This window comes from Zootoca vivipara, chromosome 14, assembly GCF_963506605.1.
Source record: "Zootoca vivipara chromosome 14, rZooViv1.1, whole genome shotgun sequence".
In the NCBI taxonomy this organism is placed as follows: domain Eukaryota; kingdom Metazoa; phylum Chordata; class Lepidosauria; order Squamata; family Lacertidae; genus Zootoca; species Zootoca vivipara.
This window is the reverse complement of record NC_083289.1, coordinates 46,512,765-46,531,741: the sequence shown is the minus strand read 5'-3', so window position 1 is coordinate 46,531,741 and position 18,977 is coordinate 46,512,765. Positions and strand designations below refer to the sequence as shown.

Sequence of the window (18,977 nt, the reverse complement as noted above, 5' to 3'; positions counted from 1 at the left end):
AAGCCATAGAAATGCCAGGAGACCGTGTGGTCTTGTCTTTCTGTTCCTCGTCCAGCCTCCCAGCTCTCCCCAGGCTTCGTCCCGGGTGAGGTCGCCCACCACAGGCCAGCCTGGCCTCGACAGGGACTAGCGTGGTCTGTCTGTCTGTTCAGGCTTAGATGGGGAGACGGGGAAAGAAGCTCCCTGCCTTTCCCTGGGAGAGGTTCCCACCCCTTCCTTTGCACCACCACATCGCCCAGCTTGGAGCTGCTATCTGAACGTGTGGGACCTCTATTAGCAATTATGAAACTTCCATTCCTTTCAATGGGACTTGGCGGAGGAGAAGTCCTCGGTGGATTGCAGCCTTGGTCTCTGTAAGACAGACAAAGATGAACACAATATTGTTTCCATTCACGGGCCCTGAGGATGTATATATATATTTATATATATGTATATATAGATAGATATATAGATATATATAGATATAGATATAGATATTTTTTGCTTTTGTTTGACTGTGTTTAAAAACAAAGATGAAACTAAATCGTATAGCTATAGCTATATATATATATATATATATAGTTTTTCATTTTGTTCGTTTCTTTTTTTTAAAAAAAAAGACTAGCTCTAATCTCTTTGACAAGTCTTACCTTTGTCAGTGTACAAATGCATTCTTAACAAAATTTTTTCTTTGTTCTGTGTCAAAGTACATGCATACCATATTGCTTATTCTCTACTAAAAAATAAACGTCTGGGAGGACATAAATACGCCAGGTGGAAAGTGCGAGAAGGACTCAAGTCTGATGGACAAGGGGGAAAAGAACCATCCTAATATAAAAAAATAACATAGTTGCCAACATATCCCAGCAGGATTCCAAAATGAACAGACCAGAAATGGTGCCCATTTCTGCCCGGGCTTGAACTGATCCCTAAGGGAGCTTGATCGTTGCTCCCTCTTCCTAGGGGATGGTAGCCTTCCAAACAAAGCTGTGGGTTGTTAATATGGGCCACATGCCCACTATATACCGGTAGGTAAATCGCCACAATACCATTCGAACAGTCAAAGCGTCACCCCTCAAGGATCATGGGAACTTTAGTTTGTTATTGGCGCCGTGAGTTGTTCGGAGGTCCCTCATCCCTTCAGAGAGTTACAATCGCCAGAGTGGTTTAACAGTCAATCCCTCTTCCCAGGGAACAATCGTAGCTCTGCCAGGGGGGCAGCACCCTTAACATACTACAGTTCCTAGGATTCTTTTGGGGGAGCCATGCCTGTTCAAAGTGGTAAAATAGTGCTTTAAATGTCTGGTGGGGGTATGACCTTGGGATCTGAGGCACTATCACCAAACTGCGATTCCCAGGATGCTCTGGGGAAAGACACTGCAGTAAAATAAAACAATATATGTTTGTAGTATAGATATGCCCTTGGAGTGATGGGGGGGTTTCCCCAATCGTTCTTCCTCCTCCCTCTTTTCTTTCTTTCTTTTTGTTTTTGGTTCAACACACTAATTCGATCAATGGAAGGCATCGCAGCCCCTCAGTTCCCGGAAGACCGCTAAGGAACACCCCGTTTGGCTCTCGGATGCTGGCAACTATGTTTTCCCCTCTAGATAAAAATGTGAATGGAAAAAGCTAAACATCTGATTCAATGCTAGGCATCTTCTTATACACGCGTCTATTGCTGCAGGAATTTAAAACTCTTGGAGCTGAGTACACGCTATTCTTATTTGCAACATAAGGCATCCCATGCTCCGAAATGTACATGTCGTTGTGGACCCGGCCGTCTCTGGAACAGTACGAGGCGGTCGATTTTATCGACGACCTTGAGTAACTATCATTTCTCGCTTTTGTGGGCAAGGAGTGTTTATAAAGGCCCGCGGGGCTCCGCCCCAGAACCAAGTGCTGGTCGTCGTAATAAGAGTGCAGAAAAGGGTTCTCCGCGGAACGGTCGGAATACAGGGACTTGATCCTCTTACCGTCGTCCAAGGTACGCGTGAAAAGCGGAGCCTTGCTGCTCAAGAGTTTGCTTTGGGGGGCGCTAAACAGGTTTGCATAAGGGCTGCCTTCCAGAAATTTCTCTTTGTCTTTTAGGCTGATGCTCCGGGCCGGCCTCCCGATGTCCACTTCCCTGGGCTTGTTGTCCAGGAGGTTGTCAAAAGAGTGCTGCCGGCTGATCCTCAGCTTGCTTTTCTTCGGGGGCTGGGTTTTGTTGTTCTGGACCCAGTCGTGCCGGTACACCTCTTCCTCCCGCTGGGCCAAGTTGCCAGTGTCCTGCAACATCTGGTCTTCGTCGATGTCGTACAGGTTCCCCATCCGCACGCAGGCGTCGCACTTGTAGGGTGAGCGGCTCAAATGGTGCCCGGCGTAGCTGGGCAGGCTGGAAAGGCAGCTCCTGCAGTGGGTAGCGTTCTGCCTGTAGTGGTCGTTGGCTTCGCCGAAGGTTGCGTTCTTATCTTTCGAGCCGTAGTGCTTCGGGTACAGCTTGTACTGGTCGTTGATTGGAAGACTTTCCTCGTTCGGCAAAGGAGTCCTGTTACTCTGCTCCGACTTCCGGTAGTTGTCGTTGTGATCCTGATAAATGTCGGAGAACTCCATTGTCTCTGGAAGGATAATGTTCTCGATATACTGGGGCGTATCCAGGTGAAAGCCACGCTCTTTATCTGCATCTATAATGTAAATTTTATCCCGAGGCAGAGACTTGTTTTTCAGATATGTCAGCTCGACATCGCTACAGTCCTTTGGGTATTTCGCCACAGGACGTTTCTTAACATTGTCCTTTGACTTGTGGTGCTTGTTGTTGTTGTTTTCGGGCTCCATGTGGCAGGTGGCCCGGCTCGAGGTATCTGAAACGTCTGAGCGGATGATCTCTTCGGGGAGGTACCTTGGGCCTTTCAACGAATGCTGCCGGTTCTCGTCAGAATCGTTTTCTCGCTGGAGAGAGCCCTGCCGCAGAGATTCTTGGCGCAAAGATTCCACCGATTTCCTCCACAGCTGTCTCGGGCGCGAATTCCCTTTGCCTTCTGCCGCAACGGCGACTTCCACCGTGTTCGGATTGGATTCGTTCAGCGTGAGTGGGTGCTGCCCTTGGAAAACGTAGTTGTTGAGGCTGTCCTTGTGGCGGTTGCCCATGAAAGACTGTAGGTCGCCTATGTTGTCGCTGAAAATGTTCTCCTTCGGCGGAAAGGGCCTGTTGTTGTCGGAGAAGATCAGGTTCCCCTTGTCCATCATCATGTCCATTATCAAGGACCCCCTGTGGATAAAATCGGCTGTTCTTTTGGGGGAGTTTATCCGGGAGGGGTTGATGTTGGTCATGTTCTTTGCCGACCGCAGGAGTTTCAACATATTCGTTTGAGAACTCGTCAGTGTGAAGTCGGGAGACTTCTTCTTTTCTTCTATGTGGACCCCATGAATGCAGCTGTAAATACCCTAAACGAGAAGCAACACAAAAGGGATAAAGTTTCAAATCTTTAAATAAGGGGTTAGGGAGCCTCCACCCTTTAGGTCAAATATGCCCCCCCCCCCGAGCTCTCTGTCTCCCTCCCTCAGGACTACAGTGGTACCTCGGTTTATGAACACAATTGGTTCCGGAAGTCTGTTCATAAACTGAAGCGTTCATAACTGAAGCGAACTTTCCCATTGAAAGTAATGGAAAGTGAATTAATCCGTTCCAGATGGGTCCGCGGCATTCGTAAACCGAAAATTCATAAACCAAGGTGTTCATAAACCGAGGTTCCACTGTATCCTCATGCAAAGTCCTCCTTGAGTATTTTTGACCAGCTACAATGTTTCCTTTTTAAAAAAATAATTTTTATTAGTTTTATACAAACAAGACAAACAAAACATACATTATAACACTGTCCCTTCATTTTCCCTCCACCCACCAGTCCACTTCTGCCACCAGTGGTACCCGTGGGCGTTAAGAATCAAAGGGGTCCATTATAAGTTGGGTTTGGCCTCCCCCCTCCCTCCTCCCCCCACATCCCCTCCCTGCCACTGAAAGGACAGGAATGGAGGAGCTCTGAGGGTTGGTTTCCCCCCAGCTCTTTCATAAACATAGTTAAACAAATACAAACAGCACAACAACAATAGGGAAGAATTATAAATTCCCAATTCTTATTATCTTAACATTATCATTGTGACTTCCTCGATACTCTTCCTCCTGGTTTTGCTGACATTCTCTAATTAATTATGGCGGGTTTTCTATTCCAATTCAAAATCCTATTCTTATAATATTAACTTAATCCTCCTCCTTTTCCATGCTGTCCTCCCATAGGCCCCCTCCTGCCACAAGAGGGACCCGCAGGGCACAGCACTTCCAAGGTTCCATTATTGTGTCTGGGTTTCCTTCCACCCCCTCCCCACCCCTCAGAGCACCCCCTGCCACTGGGTGCCTCCGAGTAGAGAGAGGAGGATAGGCAGCTCTCTGCCCAGACACCTATCTGAACTCACAAAAATTTATATTAACCTAAAAATTCTTTCCTCAGCCATTCTTCTAACTCCCTCCAGAAAACACAGTTTTTTTGACTATCATATCTCTAATCTAAGTCTTAACCCTATACTTTATCGCACACACCTTCCCCTCTCCCTAAGTCTTTTCCCCCAATTGGATCAGCATTTCCGTTAACAAGCCAAGATTTCGAAAACCGTCTTTCAAAGGCCAAAAAAAAAAAAAAAACCTTTTAACTACAATTTTCACCCCACACCAGTTCTTTCCCAGTTCCATCTCCAGGCCTTTGTCCCCCCCTGCCCCTGTCCTTCCCATCCCTCAATAATGTTTCCTTGCTTGCCTGGATAGATGACTGAGATGGAGATATGTGCAAGTGTATTCTCTTTCTCCATGTGTAAAGACTCCTCTGGTTTTTGCATGTCTGGAACGTAGCCTGCTATGCAAAAGTCCAGAATCACATCTGCTGCTCTTTCCATTTTTGCTTCTAACCCCACGATGAACCCCCTGGAAGGCTGCCCCACCCACTGAGACCCTTGGGCTTGAAAAGGTTCCCCACCCTTTCTTTGAGGGGAAGGGCCATAGCTTCATAACAGAGCATCTGCTTTACATGCAAAAGGTTCCCAGTTCAAATCCTGGTGTTTCCTGCTAGGGCTGGGAGAGACTCCCTACCTGAAACACTGGAGGGAGCTATTGCCAGTCAGTATAAGCAATAGTGAGCTAGATGGACCACTGGCTTGGCTCAGTCTAAAAACAAATCCCTGTGTTGCAATAAGAATTAACCACAACAATACAAACACAACACATCGGCTAATACTAGAAAATATATAATAGAATAATGATATCATTCAAATTATGGGAATAAGCCAATCAAAGTTCATATGTACAATATAACAGAGTGGTAGCGAGGACCGTCAAGCCGTGTGTTCAAAACAGATGTCTAAGGACAGTCTCTCAATAGTCTTTCAAAAGTTTTGTAATAGTCTTCATCTAGTGAGCGCTGATCCTTACATATTTTGTTGGAAAATATCGGCTGATGAAGACTATTATGAAACAGTAATATCATTCCGGAGACACTGTCCTTTTGAGGCTTTTGAGACATCTTCCACTGAAACTTTTGAAAGACTATTGAGAGACTTTACTTTTGAAACTTTTGAGAAGTCTTCCATTGAAACTTTTGAAAGACTATTGTGAGACTGTCCTTAGACATCTGGTTTGAACACACGGCTTGACGGTCCTCACTACCACTCTGTTATATTGTATAGTTTGGCTTACTCCTATAATTTGAATGATATCATTATTCTGTTGAATATTTTCCACTAATTATTAGCCTACGTGTTGTGATTGGCTCAGTCTAAGACAGCATCCTATGTTCCTTGATGTGTAGTACATTCTACACATGTAGGTATTGATACCCTTAGCATTTCAGTTGCATAGCCTGGACAGCCTGCACCTTCATGCAATACGGCAGCAAACCATTGGATACCATGGGGCAGGGGCGTAGCCAGGATGAAAATTAGGGGGGCAAGGGGCGGGGCCAAGGGGCAGGGCCAAGGGGGGAGGGGCCACAGTGGGGCAAGGAAAGCTCCCTTCTCCCTTGCCAGCTTTCCCTCCACCCGCCCCGACGATCGCAGAGGGGGAGGAGGGGATCGGAGCAGCCCGATTTCGGGCTGCTCCGACCCCCTCCTCCCCCTCCTCGAACAGCAGGGGTGAGGGGGCGCCAGGATCAGCCCGAAATCGGGCTGCTCCGACTCCCTCCTCCCCCTCCACAATCGGCAGGGGCAAGGGGGCGCCAGGATCAGCTCGAAATTGGGCTGCTCCTATCCCCTCCTCCCCCTCTGCCCCGCAGCCAGCCAGGGAGAAGGGAGACGGCACCGGGTGGGCAGCAGGGCAGGCTGGCCAGCGGCCCTGCCTCTAAGGGCAGCAACTCCCCCTCCTGCCCCCCCTGCCTACGCCCATGCCATGGGGGTTGAAACAGCAGCCCTGTGGGATTCAATAGCAGTTTTCCTGCATCAGCAAAGATGCTGTTTGCATCACAAACCAGGGTTTGGAGACCTCAGAGAGCAATCACATGCCTCTTCCTGTTCCATGGTGCAACTCAGCGTTTGCTCTTGCTATCTCTATCTCTCTCTTCTTCCAAAATGGAACAGAAGAGGAGCCTTGCTGGATCAGAACCAATGACCCACCTAGCCCAGCATCCTGTTCCCCACAGAGGCCAACCAGGTAACTGCAGCAAGCCTTCCACTTGGCCTTCACTCAACCACCACAGCTCCTGAAACCTGCTGCAATGGCAGAAATTATCTGCCCCCAGTATTTCAACCTTAGTACCTAACTGGGAACCAAGGAGAGGATTGTTCTTACAGCTGGCAATAATTATAATGCCATATCCGGAACAGGTTAGTGCAAGAATCCCACCCACCTGGACTGATTTAATTCAGTCCACATTGTCATGCGAGCTTGCCTATTTTCACTTCCTGAAACAATAAGCCAGAGGTAGGGAACCTCAGACCTGGGGGGTGGATGTGGCCCTCCAAACCTCTCTATGTAGCCCTGAGGACTCTCCCCAGACCACACACCCCAGTGTTCCTGTCCTAATCCCCCTTGAGTTTTTTGCCTGGCTGGCCTGTGTCCTTGAACTCTGATATCATTATCATCTCTTGCATGCCTGGATGGAGGACAGAGAAGAGTGGGAGAGTCAATGTGCCAAAACCAGCCAACTGTCCATAAGGAATGTGCCCATTCACTGCTTTGCCCACTTTTGCCTCTGGCCCTGCCAACGTCGGCATGTAGTACATTGTCCAGAAAGGAATTTGGACCAGGGGGGGGGTGAAAAAGGTTCCCCCACATCTGCACTACACAAACCTGAAGTAATGGGAAATGGAGCACAGCAAGAGCTGGATGGCAGCCACGTTAGGTATCTCTGACGCAGTGGGAACTGGACTCCAGTGACATCTGAAGGCCAACCACATTGGCTACCTCTGATCTAATGGGAAATGGAGCCCAACAACATTGGGAGGGCAACCACCTCGGCTGCTTGCCACAAACTGGGAGGAATTAATGGAAGATGGACATGTCAACAGCTGTTAGCCGGAACAGCCAAAGGGAGTGTTCATGTTCCAGAGGATTGTGCCTCTGAATAGAGGGGATGCAGAGGAGAAAACATTCAACCTTCCTGTCCACCAGCTTGTGAACATCTGGCTGAAGCTATAAACAGATTGATGGACTGGATGGATCTTGGCTGGATCCAGCAAACCATTTTTATGGACAGCAAAGCAATTTGGGTATGCCAATGTAGGCTGCATACTAACACGTCCTGCAAGCCAGAAAGTGTGCAGGGAGATTTGTGTGTTTGAGCCAAGATACAGTCTTTTCGAGAAAATCCTAGTGCGGTTCCACCCTCCCTCGCTCTCAATTGCTCTCAATTGCGCTCTCTCTCTCTCTCTCTCTCTCTCTCACACACACACACACACAGAGAGAGAATTAGATATTAGCTCAGTGGTTCCATCCAACTATTTCCTGAACATTTTTGGCAAACACAGAATCAGAGTCAATTAACTAATTAAAACACACACACACACACACACACACACACACACACACACACACACACACCACTGTACGTTGCCAGAGATTAAGGCTAAGCACATTTACAGCTGGTTGTTTAAACAAATAACTTATTTTGTAATTGAAATTTCACTTTTGCTACTAGTTGCGTTATTATTACTATTACTATCACTATTACTATGTTGTTGTTTTTTAAAAAAAATAGCTTCATCTTTTTTAGACAAATTACTTCATGCAGAAGGCTAATTGCACTTATTCAAGGAGAGCAATTATTGGGGGGCATTGTGCCTGAGATGTCGTGCTTTGCCATTTAATGCTGCAAAATATAAGGCAGATTTAATGTTTTGAGTTATGGAAGTAAAAGGCGAGGGAGAGACGACACACAACCATGTGCGTGCGAAACCTTTGCATTACGTCTTCTGTATGCTGATGTATCTTTCCCCCCGAATGTGTTTCTAGTTCCCTTTCAGTCCTGAAATGGTTCAGGCTTTGCTCCTTCCATGAAAACTGGAAGTTGCCTTCTACTAAGTCCGATTGTTGGTCCATGTATGTCAGTATTGCCTACGCTGGCTGTCAGAGTAGGGTTTCAGAAAAAAGCCTCTCCCAGTCCTGCCTGAAGTTACTGGAGATTGAACCTAGGACCTTCTGCATGCCAGGGAGAAGTTCTACCACTGAGTTTCAGCTCCAGCCCTTGGAAAGCAGAACAATCTCTTCTCGTATACACTTCCCCATCGGCTGAATACCTGAGAGCTCTAGCTCCGCCGCCCCTCTTTCACTGAACATAAGAAACAAAGAAGAGCTTGCTGGATCAGACCAGTGGCTCATCTAGGCCAGGACTGTGTTCCCACAGGTGCTTATGGGAAGCCCAAAATCAGGACCTGAGCGCAACACCCTTCTCCCTATCTGTGATTCCTAGCAGCTGGGCCTTCTCGGTAGTGGCACCCACCCTGTGGAATGCCCTCCCACTAGAGGTCAAAGAGAACAACAATTACCAGACCTTTAGAAGGCATCTCAAGGCAGCCCTGTTTAGGGAAGCTTTTAATGTTTGATGGATTTCTGTATTTTAGTGTTTTGTTGGAAGCCGCCCAGAGTGGCTGGGGGAACCTGGCCAGATGGGTGGGGTATAAATAATAAATTATTATTATTATTATTATTATTATTATTATTATTATTATTATTATTATTATTATAGCTGGCATTCCACAGCACACTGCCGCTGATGGTTGAGATAGAACACAGCCAGCCATCGTGGGGATGCTGAGAATAATTCAGATGACACTTTCGTGATGGCTCAGTTGGTAGGGCATGAGACTCTTAATCCCAGGGTTGTGAGTTCGAGTCCCAAATCGGGCAAAAGGAGTCCTGCATAGCAGGAAGTTGCATTAGATGACCCTCGTGGTCCCTTCCAACTCTACAGTTCTATGAACTATGACAAAGGAAGGATTCCTTCTTTGACAACACCTGCTCTTTCGAACACCTTTTGCCAGGAAGGCCCACTAGACCACCTCCCTGTTCTCCTTCCATGAGCCATGGAAGACGTTCCTTCCTTTCTCATGCTCTTCCTGGTCTCAGATGTTGGAGGCCTTACAGGTGAGCATAATACTAATTGAAACACACAGAGAAGCTTACCCTGCTGATGGAATAAAGCAGTCCTGGCCTGTCAGAGCAAACTCCAGTGAAGCAGAACCTCAGCTTCCAATAAAACAGGTGCTCCCAGATGAACGTGATGAGACTGAGGGCCATGGCAGCAGCGAGCATGTAGAAAACGCCTGCCATGTTGTCAATGTCCAGCTGGCTGCTCATGACCTCGTTCTTCTCGTTGTGGCAAATGCCCGTCAGCCACAGAGTTTCCAGTTCCTCCATTTCACCTGGAAAACAGGAGAACAAGATAATAACGAGGTCCTAACGGTTAGGGTATGGAAATCCAAGAAGATCTCAGGGGTGGAAACCAGTGAGATGTTTCTTTGCTGCATGGGCGTCAGGGCCCAGACCTAGAATCAGAGGTCTCAGAGAAGGAGCAAGGCCGACACCGGCAGCTCTCCACAATTCCAATGCCCCTGAAGAGGCGTTGGAGGTGGATATCCCTGTTCCAGGAATTGAGGTTCTCATGCCAGCTGCCTGGGTTCCTGGCTGGTTCTCAGATTCCTTCCCCACAATCTCCGTCAAGGCCACAGGGGCAGAGTAGACAACAAGACACACAGGAGTGTCAGGGCCACCTCAAGGGCTGCCTCACCACATACAAACTAGCCTTTGACTTCCATCAGAGACCTTTCTCCATGTGCCCCATCTGAGGGAGATGTGGAGGGTGGCTACACAAGAACATGTCTTTTCAGTGGTGGCCCCCGATCTTTGGAATGTTCTCCCCAAAGAGATGTGCCTGGCCTTTTCCACATTTATACATCCCCCAGTAATAAATCAATTGTCAACTTCCCTTCCTCCCTTTCCATGGTTCCTTTTAGTTTCCCATTATTGCTGCGTATTCTATTCAAACATTCTCATTTCCCCCCTTTGCATATTACCACAACATAAAATTATACTGTTGAATTTACACTAATCCTGCTGAAGCTTTCACTTGTTCGCAATTATTTTCCAGATATTCTACAAACATTGTCCATTCCTCTTAAGCTATTTCTAAGGCCGCTGAGTAGACTCATGTTTGAGATATGATTGGATGAGCATTTCAGTCTTCATCGTTTCATTATTATTATTTTAAACTGCTCCTATTTATTGTGTTTTATCTTGCTAAGTCTCTTACAGGTGCCTCATTTTGTGTCAATAAATGATATTAAACATGCCCATAAACTGCACATGAGGCTACTCAGGAGAATGGGGAAGCCTTGGAAACGCCTCCCCAGAGTCTCAGAGCTTCCAGGCTCCTATCTTCTTTTTCTTTGGCGATCCCTCATAGTAAAATTGTCTTCCAAAAAGTGAGTCTGTAAGTGACTGTGGAGGCCAATTCTGGATCCACACGTCCTTCCACAGTGGGGACATAAGTTTCTCGGTGGGAGTTGATCCCGGTGAGGGTTTGCCAAGTGTGCCTTCCTCTTAGCACATTTCTCCCTTTCGTCCTCAGTTTGAGTGTCTTCAAAGCCCATGACACCTTTGGTAAAGGCTGTTCTCCAATCAGAGCGCTCACAGGCCAGTGTTTCCCAATTGTCGGTGTTTATACTGCAAGCTCCCAGTCTGAGCTGTTGAAGCAACAGCTGCCTAATAGCTCCAAACTCCTGCCTTCTTGGACTTGGGAAAGGGACAATGTAGAATGTGATGTCCTGTTCCTAAATGCATATGATGCTAGAGGGGGTATGTCCATGAGAAATACGTAAAATAAATTCACCAAGAACTGACTTCAGACATTGCCCATTCTACTTATTCTATGCTACTTTTATTTACTTTATTCCTTTTTAATTGTTGTTGTTGTTGTTGTTGTTGTTTAGTCGTTTAGTCGTGTCCGACTCTTCGTGACCCCATGGACCATAGCACGCCAGGCACTCCTGTCTTGCACTGCCTCCCGTAGTTTGGTCAAACTCATGTTCGTAGCTTCGAGAACACTGTCCAACCATCTTGTCCTCTGTCGTCCCCTTCTCCTAGTGCCCTCAATCTTTCCCAACATCAGGGTCTTTTCCAAGGATTCTTCTCTTCTCATGAGGTGGCCAAAGTATTGGAGCCTCAGCTTCACGATCTGTCCTTCCAGGGAGCACTCAGGGCTGATTTCCTTAAGAATTGATAGGTTTGATCTTCTAGCAGTCCATGGGACTCTCAAGAGTCTCCTCCAGCACCATAATTCAAAAGCATCAATTCTTCGGCGATCAGCCTTCTTTATGGTCCAGCTCTCACTTCCATACATCACTACTGGGAAAACCATAGCTTTAACTATACGGACCTTTGTCGGCAAGGTGATGTCTCTGCTTTTTAAGATGCTGTCTAGGTTTGTCATTGCTTTTCTCCCAAGAAGCAGGCGTCTTTTAATTTCGTGACTGCTGTCACCATCTGCAGTGATCAAGGAGCCCAAGAAAGTAAAATCTCTCACTGCCTCCATTTCTTCCCCTTCTATTTGCCAGGAGGTGATGGGACCAGTGGCCATGATCTTGGTTTTTTTGATGTTGAGCTTCAGACCATATTTTGCGCTCTCCTCTTTCACCCTCATTAAAAGGTTCTTTAATTCCTCCTCACTTTCTGCCATCAAGGTTGTGTCATCTGCATATCTGAGGTTGTTGATATTTCTTCCGGCAATCTTAATTCCTGCTTGGGATTCATCTAGTCCAGCCTTTCACATGATGAATTCTGCATATAAGTTAAATAAGCAGGGAGACAATATACAACCTTGTCGTACTCCTTTCCCAATTTTGAACCAACCAGTTGTTCCATATCCAGTTCTAACTGTAGCTTCTTGTCCCACATAGAGATTTCTCAGGAGACAGATGAGGTGATCAGGCACTCCCATTTCTTTAAGAACTTGCCATAGTTTGCTGTGGTCGACACAGTCAAAGGCTTTTGCATAGTCAATGAAGCAAAAGTAGACGTTTTTCTGGAACTCTCTAGCTTTCTCCATAATCCAGCGCATGTTTGCTATTTGGTCTCTGGTTCCTCTGCCCTTTCGAAATCCAGCTTGCACTTCTGGGAGTTCTCGGTCCACATACTGCTTAAGCCTGCCTTGTAGAATTTTAAGCATAACCTTGCTAGCGTGTGAAATGAGCGCAATTGTGCGGTAGTTGGAGCATTCTTTGGCACTGCCCTTCTTTGGAATTGGGATGTAGACTGATCTTCTCCAATCCTCTGGCCATTGCTGAGTTTTCCAAACTTGCTGGCATATTGGGTGTAGCACCTTAACAGCATCATCTTTTAAAATTTTAAATAGTTCAGCTGGAATATCATCACTTCCACTGGCTTTGTTATTAGCAGTGCTTTCTAAGGCCCATTTGACTTCACTTTTTAATATTCTTTTCAAAATTATTATCTTTATTCTTCTTCTTCACATCTGTCAATGTATCCTATGTGCTTCTAATTGCAGCTTCTTAATGCTGGTCTTTGATCATTAATAATAAAGATCTGATTTGATTTGATTTTTTAAAAACCCACCCAAATCACACACTTAAGATTGGGGAAAATGTGAAACTGAAACAGACCAATTTATTCAGCCTTATCTGTGGTATTTCTGCACAATATTAGTGATTCCTGCCCAGCACTTCTGAGAGGCAACTGTGAACATAACACATTTCACTGGTATCTGCCTGTCCTTATTGATTTGTACTGGTGGGCAGGGGGGGGGGGGCAGCCGTGTTGGTCTGAGTCGAAGCAAAATAAAAAAATTCCTTCAGTAGCACCTTAAAGACCAACTAAGTTTTTATTTTGGTATGAGCTTTCGTGTGCATGCACACTTCTTCAGATACACTTGAAACAGAAGAGCCAGACCCTTATGTATATTCAGAGGGTGGTGGGGGTGGGTGGGAATGGGTGATGGGCTGATAGGAGTGGTAAACCTGTTAATGGCTGTTAATGACTGCTGATGACTGCAATAGTTCCTGCGGGGAAAAAGCAAGGGCTGAGGCACTAAAGAAAGCTTGGTCATGCATAATGAGATAAGAATCCTATGTCTTTGTTCATCCCAGGTGGCTCCATGGTTTTAAGCTTGGTAATGAGTTCCAATTCAGCAACTTCTCTTTCCAGTCTGTTTCTGAAATTTTTCTGTAATAAAACAGCTGCTTTGAGCTCTTGTATAGAATGTCCTGGGAGATTGAAGTGTTCTCCTACTGGTTTCTTTCAGCCAGTTTGCAATTTTTCTTTCAGCCAGTTTGTAATGCTAATAAGAGAGAGGAATAATTATGCAATAATAAAGCAACACTGTGCATATACCAAAGCCAGTATTCTCGGTTCCCCCATACCTCCCCCCCCAAAAAAAAACCTGATGGCTTTTTGTTGCTGTTTCTGTATTGCTGTTAAGAACTGCTGAGATAAGAAGACGTCTCCTTTTGTTACAAAGCTGATGTAATTAGAGAAGGGAAAGTGGCTATTCAAAGGCACGACAAAGAGTAAATCTCTCATGGCTTGTGGGGTTGTTGGGGGGAGTCTTATGGAGAGAGAAAATCACGATCCAAGAGAACTTTAAAAGAAATCGTTGAATAAGTCACTGCAATTGCACCAGACTGATGCAGTGCACGTCACTCCCACCTAAATGCTTTCAGCTTCTGTGAATGCCGGAGGGCTTCCCAACCAAGGCAGTGAGGACTAAAGTTAAGAAGACGAGACATCCTGAATGAAAGCAAAGTGGGGGTGGAGGGAGAGAGAAATGTCTTGCAGCTTTCTTAAAAAGAAATTAGCAAAATCATTAAGGATTCTCCCACCCCACCACCCACTTTCAAGGTGCCTTCTGGCCTTCGCAACTTTAAAAAATGTTTTATTTTGTGCTTCACATTTTTCCCTCTGCCACCATAATATTAAAAAGAAAGAGAGAAAAAAATCTGGAAAGATGGCTGGTGGCATGGGTCAATTGTGGCCTGCCAAGGGGTCCAACTTGGCCCATGAAGCCATTTCACTCAAATCATGCCCACCCACCCCTTAGCTGATGTCACTGGGGACAGCAGCTAATGGGCCGGAAGACAGGGTTTAATCCTGCATTGGCTGTGCAGCCCTGTTTCCAGTAAAGGAACAGGATCACACAGCCTAGGCAGTAGGATTTCATCTGCAAGGCTCACCAGTGAACAGACCTCAGGAGGTTAGTCCACTGTGGGATGTAATCCACTGGGAGCAGTCAAATACAACATTCCTTGCTTTCCTAGAGTGGTCATGCAGGGGATGTTGGTCCAGTCCATTGAAGTTCCTGTTCCTCCTGGCCAGGAGCATCCTTCTTTGCATGTGACTGGTAGGTGGGTGTGACCTTTCCAGACCTGGTAAAAGGCCAAGACACGCAACCACCGCCCTCTCTTTGATCTTCTTTTTTGCTCTGCGAACTTCCTGATTCACTTGGACTGGACTGCTGGTTGCCAGCCAAGCAGTCCCCCAGGGTATCTCCCATATGGGGTAAAGCTGTTTGTATACATGTTTGTAACTTTAAGCCTAAAAACCTGCCTTCAGGGAGCACACTGTGCTCTGCCTGATTGTGAGTAAAAACTATGTTTTGTTACTTATGATAAGACTGTTGTGTCTTTATTCTTTTAGGAGGGGTCAAAGGGGTCTTACCAGGAATAATAGGACATATCTCAATCTGGGCAAGCCAGATTGAATTGTCTGCTGTCTTAAGAGACTCACACGAGTTCACAACCCAGCTTTCTGCTGCATTTGTAGTTGTTTAGTCGTTTGTGTGTCCGACTCTTCATGACCCCATGGACCAGAGCACACCAGGCAGTCCTGTCTTCCACTGCCTCCCGCAGTTTGGTCACTCATGTTGGTGGCTTCGAGAACACTATCCAACCATCTCATCCTCTGTCGTCCCCTTCTCCTTGTGCCCTCCATCTTTCCCAACATCAGGGTCTTTTCCAGGGAGTCTTCTCTTCTCATGAGGTGGCCAAAGTCTTGGAGCCTCAGCTTCAGGATCTGTCCTTCCAGTGAGCACTCAGGGCTGATTTCCTTCAGAATGGATAGGTTTGATCTTCTTGCAGTCCATGGGACTCTCAAGAATCTCCTCCAGCACCATAATTCAAAAGCATCAATTCTTCGGCGATCAGCCTTCTTTATGGTCCAGCTCTCACTTCCATACATAACTACTGGGAAAACCATAGCTTTAACTATACGGAAGGTGATGTCTCTGCTTTTTAAGATGCTGTCTAGGTTTGTCATTGCTGTTCTCCCAAGAAGCAGGCATCTTTTAATTTCGTGTCACTGCTGTCACCATCTGTGGTGATCAAGGAGCCCAAGAAAGTAAAATCTCTCACTGCCTCCATTTCTTCCCCTTCTATTTGCCAGGAGGTGATGGGACCAGTGGCTATGATCTTAGTGTTTTTTTTAATGTTGCTGCATAAAAGGGGAAATGCACTCTGCTATATAAAGAAACTTGCTAGCGAGAGTTAGGAAGGATATTAATAATCAATATATCTTCTCCTGAAACCCACACGGTCACCCTAGAGTCAAACGAAGCACAGGATGATACACACAAGAGCTTTCCAAAACAGCTAAAAAATTGAAAATTGATAGTAGTGGTATCTATCACTGTTCCAAATAATGCAATCACCCTGCGCTGAGAGGCCGTTTGAGGATTAAGAAGTTGACCGGCTTCAAAACAACAAGCAACCTCTCCTTGGAACAGAGATGACTGAGTAATAGCTATCAAGGCTATTTGCGAGCTAATAGCTATCTATAGTCTGCCATGACCCTATTCTTCAAGGCTCAGTAGGCTTTGGATTGTTAAGCAGGACGTATGATATTTCTCTCTCTCTCTCTCTCTCTCTCTCTCTCTCTCTCTCTCTCTCTCTCTCTCTCTCTCTCTCTCTCATATCATGCCAGGCAAAGCATAATTTCCCCCATATTCCCACCATTTCCCATTCCCCCCAGCTACATCCCCTCTCCACTCCAAAGGAAACACTGGGAACACTGGGAATGCTTTGCAGAAAAAGTTCAGACTGGTTGGGGGTGGGGAGGAAAGAAAGGATGATTTACGGTGCCGATGGCTGCAATTCTCAGCACCACAGTTCACCCTCCAGGTAGGAAGCAGGCTTCCAACATTATCATGAATGAGATTTCTCCCATAGGAATGAATGGGCAGATCGGTGGAAGAAGATTGGAAGAAATGTAAAGTTTATTTAGAGAAGAATTGTAAGATTAGCAGTATTTAGCTACCGGTACAGATTTGGAAGTAAAAGGAGGTTGTAGAAGAGTTTTGTGTTGTGTATTAAGATTTAGTTAAGTTTTGTGTTGTGTATTAAGATTTAGTTAAGCGTTATTATGCTATTGAATTTTTAAAGATTTAATTAGAATAGATTTATATGTTAAGATAAGTATAAGAGATTTATTGTATTGATAAGGCATTAAGAGTATTAACAGGTTTAAATAATTATTAAAAAGATTGGAATCAAGATCTGGAAAGTATTAAGGAAGTGATATATAGAAACATAGTTGAAAGGGAATGGAGGAAGTCGATAAAGATATGTGATACAAGATCAGGGGTCCCCAGACTACGGCCCGGGGGCCGGATGCGGCCCAATTAGCCTGCCATTCCGGCCCGCGACGACCCCCGCCGCCCGCCGCTGCCGCCCGCTCTTACGGTGCGCAGCGCGGCAGCGCTCTTCCGGGTTGGGAAAAAAGCGCCGAAAATCCTTTGTGCGCATGCGTATGGGCCTCTCCCGACCCGGAAGAAGTCATTTCTGGTGCACTTCCGGGTTGGGGGAGGCCCACGTGCATGCGCACAACGGATTTTCGGCGCTTTTCCCACCCTGGAAGCGCGCCGCCGCGCCAGTAAGCGCCCGTGCGCATGCGCATGGGCGCGCACTCCCCCACCCGCCGGCCCGCCGTGCGATCGGCACGGTGGGAACCGGCCCAAACGCCGGTAAGTCTGGGGACCCCTGTACAAGATTGATTGGAAATATTTTTTGTTTTTGTTGTAATGCTGATATTTTGTTATGTTGTGTATGTATTGTGTTTTTTCGTGTTCTGTTTTTTATGTTGTTTGTTGAAAAAAATCAATTTTTTTTAAAAAAAGGAATGAATGGGCAGTTTGATGGGGCTTGTTACAAAGAGGGCACAATCTGAATCTCCCATCTGATGCCCGATGGCCAGGCTTTTGTTGACAGGACAGCATCTCAGCAGACCCAGTGGATATGCTGTGCTCCACAGGGTTCCATGATGCAATATATAAGCCTCGTGTCGATTTCTCCAGTTTAGGAAGACTGGAGCTTGGTGCTCAGAAGGTGCTGTTGCCAGTAGGAGCTGAGGCCCATTGGGTAGAAGGCAGGGAGGCCAACAGCAGGTGGCGCCAGAGCCAATGAAAGGCGCTGCCAACTCCTAGTTTTCTCCTCCTTCTGAATACTACAAGGGCAACACTGTTTTGACGAGCTTTTCCACCTGGATGAAAATATTTCTGTCTTAGGTGTTCGTTTTGTGTTGTTCTTCAATCTACCTTCCTTCCTCATTTATTCTGGACTGTTTTGAAAGATATTTTAAGGTGCTTTTATGGTGTTTAGAAATCACCCTGACATACATGCAAAAGGTGATACATAAATACATGAAGAATAAACCTATGAAAAGAGGAAGATGAACTATGCCCGTCATCCTGAAATGAAAAGCAGAACTTTACAAATGAATTATATTTTAGGTGGCTCAGGGAACTTTGTTATGGGGTGGCCTAATAATTTGGTAAATAATAATAATAATAATAATAATAATAATAATAATAATAATAATAATAATAGAAAGATAATGGTTAATATAAACTAATAGCAAATAATGTTAATAATTTAATAGCATAAATACTTAATTCTTAATACATTAGTACTAGTGGTAATCTTTGGAACTCCCTGCTGGTTTTTTCAGCACCTTATTATTATTATTATTATTATTATTATTATTATTATTATTATTAATACCCCGCCCATCTGGTTGGGTTTCTCCAGCCACTCTGGGCAGCTTCCAACAGAATATTAAAATACAATAATCTATTAAACATTAAAATCTTCCCTAAAAAGGGCTGCCTTCAGATGTCCTCTAAAAGTCTGGTAGTTGTTTTTCTCTTTGACATCTGGTGGGAGGGCGTTCCACAGGGCGGGTGCCACTACCGAAAAGGCCCTCTGCCTGGTTCCCTGTAACTTGGCTTCTCGCAGCAAGGGAACCGCCAGAAGGGCCTCGGCATTGGACCTCAGTGTCCGGGCAGAACGATGGAGGTGGAGACGCTCCTTCAGGTATACTGGGCCGAGGCCATTTAGGGCTTTAAAGGTCAGCACCAACACTTTGAATTGGCTTGGAAATGTACTGAAGACGTTCCTTTTTCAAGAATCCTTTTGCGTGGAGATTTCTTATCCTAGTCTGTTTCTGTATCAGATTTGAAATGGTTTCCTTGCTCTGGGGCGTTTGA

At 45.8% G+C, this 18,977-nt stretch overlaps 1 protein-coding gene across 1 annotated transcript in view; it reads right to left on the bottom strand.

Annotated features, from left to right (window-relative positions):
• Positions 1-557: 557 nt before the first annotated feature.
• Positions 558-18,977, bottom strand: part of GRIN2A (glutamate ionotropic receptor NMDA type subunit 2A) — a 210,067-nt gene continuing 191,647 nt past the window's right edge. Inside the window, exons 13-14 of the mRNA XM_060282391.1 lie at positions 9,614-9,852; positions 558-3,402 (exon numbers count right to left, since the gene is read on the bottom strand). Of these exons, the coding sequence (XP_060138374.1) occupies positions 1,609-3,402; positions 9,614-9,852 (2,033 nt within the window). The 3' untranslated portion in view covers positions 558-1,608. The remainder of the gene's footprint in view (positions 3,403-9,613; positions 9,853-18,977) is intronic.